At 61.4% G+C, this 9,317-nt stretch overlaps 1 protein-coding gene across 1 annotated transcript in view; it reads left to right on the top strand.

Moving 5' to 3' along the window:
- Positions 1 to 3,403: 3,403 nt before the first annotated feature.
- MDGA2 (MAM domain containing glycosylphosphatidylinositol anchor 2) overlaps positions 3,404 to 9,317 on the top strand; it is a gene marked incomplete at its 5' end in the record, with an annotated part of 393,304 nt that continues 387,390 nt past the window's right edge. Inside the window, one exon of the mRNA XM_042799013.1 lies at positions 3,404 to 3,536. Coding sequence (XP_042654947.1) covers positions 3,404 to 3,536 — 133 coding nt within the window. The remainder of the gene's footprint in view (positions 3,537 to 9,317) is intronic.

Genomic DNA, 9,317 nt, shown 5'->3' with positions numbered 1-9,317 from the left:
CCTTCAGGAACAACTAATGTGTATCTGTGCTGTGAGGATCTCGGCTTTAACCATGTAAGGGCTGGAAACAGGGTGAGAAAGGACCGGCTTTTTAGGGTGTTCAACCTACAAAGCAGAAAATAAGGTACATGTCCCTCTTCCTTCCACCTCCACTTGAAGTGCCTCCAACAAGAAGGGGTAGGGCTGGGCCCTGGGCTTCTCCTGACAAGATCTGCCATGGATGGGGCTTTACAGGTGAAGAAAACATGTACTTCTGAAGTATGTCCGTGTTCCATGCTATGGGGCTGTTGGCCACAGGAGTAAGAAAGGAGACTGGGGTAGAAAAATAGCTGGAGGGGGGGACACCAGAGCCCTGGGTGCAAGTCTGGGTTGGGTTGGGACGATCATAGCCCAGAAAAAGTGGCACAGCTGTTTCTTAGAGGACCATTTTGGCACCTGTGTGGCAGGATGGAGAGGTTGAAGGTAGAGAGAAGACAAACGGCAACTGAAGGTTGAATGTGATCTCTTGAAGGGCCACACTGTGAGTGCAACCTCTGGAGATCTACTGAGGCGGGTTACCCCAAATTCTCCTTGCAACTGAAAAACAGATTAAAAAAGAACATCCGATGGACCCAGACATGCAACCTGGGACTCCTGGGAAATAGCGAGGCCAACCAGTGAAGGTGATGAGATGCATTCGGGTGGTTTCATGGAGGGAATAGCTTTGCTAGGATCTGAGCAGTGCCCTCCATCCCCCAGCAGTGCCCACGGCTTCTGGACTGTTGGCTCTGCTGAGCCAAACCTCCCTGGGACTCGCTGTGAGGGAGCTACAGACCCCAGCCCCCCCCCCCCCCCTCGACGTCCCACCACTGAACGGGACATGTCCCCACCTTGGAAGTCCTTCACCTCCTCTGGGTAAGCGGCTCCACTACACCTGAAAGGCTTTTTGCCCGTGGAGCAGGAGGAAGCCTGTATTAAATGGCCACTGTGCTGCCACGTCCTACGGTCGAGGAAGATGCTGCTTGGCGAGGGTCGGCCAGTTCCTCCAGTACGTCACTGGGAGCGAGGAGACCACACTGCTCCGGCCTCCAGCGTGGAACAACCTTTGCTGACACCCACCCAGGGGCCAGGCACAATCTTCCCCACGGAGCCAGAGCAGCTGGAGGCACTACCCCACGCTTGCCGGGGTTGCTGTCTGCCTTAGCAGCCAAGCAGCAACCAGCTGGATCCAGCGGGGAGCTCTGCAAGGCTCCCCAACCTTCAACTGGTGGAGAAAACCTTCCCGGATCCCCACTGACCCGGTTACCTACGTGGAAATGATTACACACAGGATCAGTTCTGTGAACGTGTTAAACCTTTGCTCCAGAGGGAGTGGAAGCATCGGGAACGGCGCAGAGCGGTGTGTTTCTGGGGTGGGGGATAGTATTTTGACCGCAGTCACCGTGCGAGCACAACGCCATCCTCACAGGCTCCAGCTACCTCCGGGCACTGGCAGCAGGTTGGTGACGGGCTCCAGACAGTGCTGAGCTCCGTGGGCATGGGGCTGGTGTGGAGAAGCGCTGTGCCCATCCCTCTTTCCACCTCCCGCTTTTTTTTACCAGGTCAGGAAGAGGGAGCAGCCCCAGTGAGATACGAATCCGTCCCCTTGCACCCATTAGTGTATTTCCAAGTGATGAACTGGATGGCTCTGAGCCCTTTGGGGCTGGAAGCTCCACAGAGCACTGGGTCGTCTCTGCAGGGCAGTGCTGAGGAGCTCAGCCCCGGTCACCGGTGGCTTAGGAGAGCACTCAGCAGCGCTGGAAGTGTCCAAGCCTCCTTAAGAGCATCCCACCCTCTGCCAGTGGGGTCACAAGAAACCCTGAGAGTAAAATTGCTTCGTTCAGAGCACGTCACTTTGTCCTGGCCTTGAGCACTAATCCTTCATCGGTGCAGGCAGAGGCTGATTGTAACTGTGCCCACGGTGCCCGTGGTTTTGGTGCAAGGAACCAGGGGAGAGGGGAGTCACTTCCCAACGAGTCCTTGTTGTTTTGTTTTTCTTTTTTTTTTTTTTTTTTTTTTTTTTTTGGGGGGGGGGGAAGATGGAAATGGGAGGCAAGAGACCTTCACCAGCCCCACGGGACCCTAAAATGTGCAGACACGAGGCAGCCTGGGTATAGCCTGGGAAGGGGCTGGGAGCCAGTGAGGTATCTCAGGTACTTTCTGGAGGCCAAACCCCACTGACCGAGGCGAGGGTGGGTGTGGGGGTGTGGTGTGTGTGTGACCAAGTGAAAACCCAGCGGTGGGCACCCTGGGGGGGGGGGGGGTTGCTCAGCTGCAGCGCTGCCTGCCAGGCGCCCGGAGCTGGCTGGTCCCCTTTGTGTCCCCTCCCTGTGTCGCCCGTTCCTCTGTGTGTGTGTGTCCCAGCCGCGCAACCAGCGCGGACACAGGGCGCCCCGCACCGTCCGCACCGCGCGGAGGCACCGCACCCCCCCCCCCCCTTCCCCCTTCCCCGCGCATCCGCGCCCCACCGCGCATCCCGAGTGGACAGCGGCGGCCCGGCGTGACACCGCCCGCGGCCCTGCGCCGGTGGCAGAGCCGCGGGGACACGGGAGGCGGCGGCCGAGGAGGAAGAGGAGGAGGAGGAGGAGGAGGAGGAGGAGGAGGAGGAGGCGGAGGAAGGCGCGCAGCAGCCAGCCACGCAGCTTTGACGTCGCCGGGCTGCGGCTCCCCGGCTCCGGCTGCCGGCACGTATAGCACAACGTGACGGCACACCGCCGCCCCCCACTCCCACTCGCGCTCATCACACACGCACCCACCGCACGGCTCAGGGAAACCCACCGCGCATCATCCCCCCAACTCCCCCCCCCCCCCCCCCCCCCCCTTCCCCTCCTCCCCAAAGCCATGGGCCCGGCCGCCGCCGCTCCGCAGGCGCGGTGAGGGCCGCTCCCGGCGCGCACCATCAGGACACACCTCCGCGCCCCCCCCCCCCCCGACGCCACCTCCGCGCCGCGCGGGGGGTCCCCGCGCAACGATGCGGGGGCCGCGGAGCTGCGCTGGCATCTGATGGCCGCGGGGCGCCGGCGGCTGCGGCGGCCCCGGGAGGCGCTCGGGGGCCCCGGGAAGCGGCGGCGGCGGCGGCCGGTCCCCTGAAAGGGGTGGGGGGGCTCGCCCCGCGCCTCTCCGCGCCCCTCCGCGCCGCCCGCTGCGCAGGAGGAGGAGGAGGAGGAGGAGGAGAAGGAGGAGGAGGAGGCGGAGGCGGAGGAGGAGGAGGAGGACCGGAGCGGTGCCCGCCGCCTGCCCCCGCCGCCCTGCCTGCGCGGGCGTGCGCGGCTCGGCCGCAGCGGAGCGCGGGGCTCCGGCGGGCGCTGCGCTGCCTTTCCCCCCCCCCCCCCCCCCCCTCTTCCCGCGGCTCCCCCCCCCCTTCCCCGTCCCCCCAAATCCCCACCCCCCACCCCTCACCCCCCCCCCCCCCCCTCGGGCTGGATATGTGGATGTTCACGTGAAGATGGATGTAGCGATCGGGCTGCTGGGGCTGCTGACGGTTCTGCTGGAGGGCAGCTCCGCGCAAGGGGTGTACGGTGAGTGGCGGGGCGCGGCGTGACCTTGTCGCGACTGGGAGGGTGGCGGGGTGGGGGGGGGGGGGGTGGTGTGTGTGTGTGGGGGGGTCCCGTGTCTCCCCTCTCCCCGCAGCCGCCGAGGTGGCGGGGCCCCGCTGCGCGCCGGCGGAGGCAGCGCGGAGGCAGCGCCGTTGCCATGAGACGCTGACATTGCGCGGGGGGGGGTGGGGGGGTGGGATGGCGGGGTTGGGGGGGGGGGGGGGGGGGGGCATAAGGCGCGGAAGGTTCCGGCCGGTCCCGGTGCCGCCGCCGCCGCGCTGGAGGTTCTCCGCGCCCCGCGGAAGCGCGGCGGGGCCGCACTTGTTAGCTGCGGCGTTGCCGCCCGCCCGCGGCCGCGGAGCGAAGGGCGGGGGGGGGGGGGGGACGGACGACGACACCGAACCGCAAACTTCCCGCTGCTCCGCCGGGGGCGCGCAGTCCCAGCGGCCGAACGGCGCGGAAAGCTCCGCGGGTGGGCGCGCAGGGGAGCGCCCCGCGGCCCCGCTCCCCCCCCACCCCCCCACCCCGGCAGTGACTTGCAAATCGGCGCCGCGGAGTGGGACGCGGGGGGGTTCGCCCCCTGCCCCGCTCTCAGCCCCCGTGTCCCGGGCGCTGCGTGGGGTCCGGCGCCGGGGCCGTGGGTCTTGTTGCTTCCCCCCCCACCTCCGGACCCCCAAGTTGGCCCCGTTTCGGCGAAGCGCGGAGCCGGAGCGAGGTGCTGCGCGGTGGGGACGCCGCCCGGGGGGCTGGCCCCGGAGATGTCCCGGTTCCCAGTAATGCCTCGGCGGTGCCCCGGTTCCAGCAATGCCCCGGCCCCAGTGATGCCCAGTACCCGGTGATACCCGGTCCCGGTGATGCCCCGGTCCGGTTCCCGGCGATGCCCCGGTCCCGGTGTTGTCCCCGTCCCGGTGATGCTCCGGTCCCGGTGGTGCCTTGGCCCCGGCCATGCCCACTTCCCGGTGATGCCCGGTTCCTGGTGATGCCCCAGCCCCAGCCCCAGCGATGCCCGGTTCCCGGTGATGCCCAGTTCCCGGTGATGCCCGGTTCCCGGTGATGCCCGGTTCCCAGTGATGCCCGGTTCCCAGTGATGCCCAGCCCCAGTGATGCCCGGTTCCCGGTGATGCCCAGTTCCCGGTGATGCCCCAGCCCCAGCGATGCCCGGTTCCCAGTGATGCCCAGTTCCCAGTGAAGCCTGGTTCCCGGTGATGCCTGGTTCCCAGTGATGCCCAGTTCCCAGTGATGCCCGGTTCCCGGTGATGCCCGGTTCCCGGTGATGCCCCAGCCCGGCGGCAGGGGCTTATGTAAGCGGCGGTGCAGGGCTCAGCGGCGGTGCGGTGCTGCCGGGAGCGCTGGCTCTGCTACTCAGTGTTGGGGAGACTTCATGAATATGCCAGTAAATGCTTCATTTGACATCCGCTCCTTCGAGCCCCTGCGCCTGTTTTGGCACTAAAATATTTGCTTCCCACCAGCAAGGCAGCCCCAGCTAGAGATGTACTTTCCCCCCCTTCTGAGCTTTTAAAATCATTATTATTATTATCATTATTGTTATCATCATCATCATCATTATTATTACATTTATTTGTTTATTTATTTATTTTAAATTTTGCAAAATTTCAGTGTAATTGAAAATGTCTGAGTGGTTCTGCTCGCAGCTACTAACGTGCAGATCTCGGCACCGGCAGCACCGGGGCTCTCTGCCTTCCCCGACACACAGGCACATATTGTTGGGTGCGCTGGAATAGCAACTGCTGCCGTGAATAGGAGAGGGCTTGTTCAGGCAGAGCGTGTTTGGTGGGGGCCTACAAGGAAAGGGAGCTCTTGCCCTAGACCGAACGCTGCATCGATGTCACACGCAGCTTTGTAGTAAGACTTTCGTTTGGTAATGATGCATTTTCATCCTGTCAAATGTAACGCCTTATTTAGGTTAAGGACGATGGGGTGAAGGGCTGGTGAGAGTGTCCGAGGAGTGTGTGTGGGGGGGGAAGTGGTGTGAAGTCGGATGTGGCCACACTGTGTTTGAAACCTGTTTCGTGTGAATTTGGGGTTTCTCCATCGAGTGCTGAAGGTCGGTTTGAGAAAGCGGACGGCTCTCCGCCAAAAAAAAAAAAATAAAAAATTGCCAAGCCCAGGGTCTGGCTCCCGGCAGCCCGGAGCTCCTCGAGGAGCCCCTCTTTGTGCACGAGGGCCATGTCGAGAGAGGAGGTTTGGAAAGTAGTGCCCTGAGTTCCAGTAGCAAAAGTGAGCCCCAGCCTGGGAGAGGGAGCTCGCTTCGTCCTTGTCACTTTGACAAAATAGGTTTGTGGGATTTGAGCAACTTTTTTTTTTTTTTTTTTTTTTTTTTTGGTGTCCCTGATTGAAGATTTCAAGCTCTGCTTCCAAGCCTGGTGCGGTTAGGAGGATGTCTCGCTGAGTTAACCCACTTGTTCCCAGCTTTCGTGCGGCTCACCTGAAATGCCGGTGTCCCTTCTGTAGGCGAGCAGCCCCTCAGCAGCACCACCACCCCCCCCCACCCCCCCCATTAAGGAAAGCTCGGGGTGCTGCTCCGCTTTGTGAGGCGAAGGAGGATATTTTGGGGTGTCTGGCTGTGCCCCCCCCACCAGCCCTGCCGCCCTCCCCAGCCCCTCAGGGAGCACTTGCAGCTTGGCAGGTCGCTCGGCCCCATCGCTCAGGTGCCGAGTGCTGCTCCCGTTCCTCTCCAGATTGTTGAGGTTGTGTCTCGTCCCCGGGAGGACCTGTGTCCCCAGGACGGGGTGTCACTCCGTGACACTGCCTGCCGCCGATGCTCGTCCCCGGCACCGCGGGAGGGTCACAGAAAGACCCCCGGCACGGCAGCGTGCGTGTCCAACCAGGACTGCAGCACCCGAGACCTCTTTCGGTGCCTTTAAATGCAAACTAAATGATCCACAGTTGCTTACTCCGAGCTCATACTAAAAAGCAAATCGATGTCCCATGACGCCTGGCTGTACATGTCACCTCTAACCTCCCTCTGCTGTCTTCCGAAGAGTAAAGCTGAGATTTAAAAAGTTGGTTGCTCTGAACCGAAGGGGGAAACTGAGGCACCGACACTGGGAACACTTTCCCAGGGTTAAAGAGCGGGTCAGCGATGGAACCAGGGCAGGCACGGGTCTGCCCGGTACCCACTGTGCCCTGCTCTGTGCCACACGCTGCTTCTTCAGGGGCCGGGAGGAGAGCAGAGCTGCTAAAATCCCTGGCAAGACATACAGTTCCTCAGCTCTGCGTTGCCCAGCTTGTTTTCTTGGCGAAATAATTTAGAAAAACTCGAGTGCCGTATGCACTTTTCCTCCCCTTTAAATTATGCATGACTTGCACTGTTAATAAAGCAGAAAATGTAGGTATTCAGAACATGATGGTTATCCTTTCACGGAACTTCAAGTTGCAAGAGAAGAAATGGCTAAATGAGAAGGCCGATGTGGGCACGGAGCGTTTTTAAGCAGATAAGTGTCAGCTCATCAAAACGTGGGAGATTCGTGAGAGCAGGGAGCAGATTTCCACATCTGCTTCCCTGATGCCAAACCACCCCGAGCGGGGGGGGCTCGCTGGGGACCCCGGGGGGGGTTCGGGCTCCGAGAGGTGCCGTGTCCCCGGGGTGCCACCTCGCATGGAGCGCCTGGAAATGAGCGAGTGGGGACAGGGAACGGGGAGCAGCCACGGTACCCAGTGGGCGAGGTGCTGCTGCACCCACGGGGGGGGTCCCACACAGGGGGAAGGGGTGGGGGGTGCAGCCCCCCCCCAGCACCCGGAGCAGCCCCTTCTGCCCCATGGTTTCCCCTGGGCCGCCGCGGCATGGTTTACCCACTCCTTGCAGAGCTTTTAGTTATTTTCCCTGACTTTCAGCTGGAAATAAGCAGGGCAGCTACTGAGGACAAGTTCTTCATGTATGTAAACAGCAGGTATGGCACAGGCAAAGGCGGGGTGCGCAACGTCCCAGTGCACCCCCACACTGTGTTTTACACCAACTCCTCCAACGAAACGCGCCGAACATCCCACCTGCAGCTGCAGGTAACATTAGGACAGGTCTAAATGCCTCCTGCAAAGCCAGTGATCACAAATGTAACGAGTACTGGCTGTGCTCAGACATGTCGGAGTCTCGATCCCAAATCGGGGTGCGGGACTCAGGGTGCAAAGTGCTGGGAGAAGCGACCGTAGCCAGGGAACAAGCAGGCTTTGCACTGCTGGGGTGAAGTAACGTGGAGGCATAGGTATTTCTTGCATGAAACGGCAGGGAGATTGTTCTCCTTCCTCATGCCGAGCGCAAAATGTTATCCAACGGGCTTAGATTTTATCGCCGTTGTGTGTTTTACGAAGAAGCAGGTTTGGAACCCAAACCCCGGAGCTGCACCTTCCACCCCCGGGGTGGCAGCTTGATTGGGGTCTGATGAAGCGCTTTGTATCCCCGGGGGAGGTGGAGCAGGGTCACACGGTGCCGGGAAAGATCTTCCGTCGCCTCTGGCTGCCTCTTTATAATGATGATGATTATTTTGTGGTACGCTCAGCTCCCCGGGGGGGATTAATGAGGAGCTGCAAGTGCCTGCGTGCCGCTGCTGACCTTGCCTTTCCCTAACGCTTGCCCTGGTCGAACAAGTGGATTGGAAGGATGAAAAAAAAAAGGGAGGGGAAATAAAAACCAAAACCCCACCACTCTAAGCAAGGGTGTTTTCCCCGTTAGAAAGGCCGGTTGCCCGTTTCTGCCGGCGAGGGCAGCCTCTGGCTCGCCGGCCCCCGATGCCAGGACGGAGGGGATTTCCGCGGCTGCTGCTCGCCTCGGCCGGGTGTGAATGCGGGCGTTGTGTGGGGCCGGTTTAACCCCGCACAATTCGGGATATTGTGCGAGGGAAGCGCGGCGGTCCCGGGAACAGTGGAGGAATTATGCGGTGCCGCAGGGGCCGGCGTTTCTGAGCAGCTGCGCGCTCCTCCGCCGCCCGCTCCAGGAGGTTTTGCAGGAGCCAACTGATCATGGAGAGCTTTAACTCTTAACAGAGCCCCGGAGAGGGATCTCCTCCTCCCTCTCACGCCGCAGATGTTTACACGGGGATTTCGGCAGTAGGTCTGGGGTGAACTTCGGCTTCAGCAACTAAACCTGGGAGCGGGCGGAGGCGGGGAAGCAGCCGTCGGGCCTCTCCTGGACAGCCAAAACGATTGGGATTGTCTCTGCTCCCCCAGTTCTTAGTGGTTCCATAGGTAAGGGGCCGTGCACCCCCTGGGAGTGAGGGAGTCTGGTGTCTGGGTATGCTGGGCTGTGCGTGGGGGGGGGGGGTGGGGGGTGGGGGTGTTTTTGCCCTGGGATGCGACAGTTGGGGGGTCAAGGGGTGCAAACGGATAGAGCCCAATTGGAAAAATGCTCCGTAGCGCATGCGCGGGAGGAGAGCATCAGCAAGGGAGATCGAACCCGACGCCAGGTCTGCCGAATCGATGCAGAAACTTCCGCTGGGCTTCGTGCTTCCCGGGCCGTGCGTGACCGCTGGGAGCAATCCTCCTGGCACGCGGCGAGTTGCCTCCGTGCTGTGCTGGATGGCATCGCAGCACATCTCTCATCCTTCCCCGGAGCAGCTGATGCTCTCCGCATCGCCGGCCAAGATGTTGCCTTTGCCTCTGTGTGAGGGAGATTTAGAGGAAATCTGGTGGCAGGGAAACAGTCTTTAAACAAATAAAATAAAAGTCCCCCTGGCTCAGAAGAGCAAAATCCAGTTTAATTAGAATCAGTCAAATGAAGTGCTGGGGAGGAAGGGAACAGATGAATGATTA

This window comes from Tyto alba, unplaced genomic scaffold (genome assembly GCF_018691265.1).
Source record: "Tyto alba isolate M040663 unplaced genomic scaffold, T.alba_DEE_v4.0 Super-Scaffold_29, whole genome shotgun sequence".
Lineage (NCBI taxonomy): Eukaryota > Metazoa > Chordata > Aves > Strigiformes > Tytonidae > Tyto > Tyto alba.
This window is presented reverse-complemented; position numbering and strand designations above follow the sequence as displayed.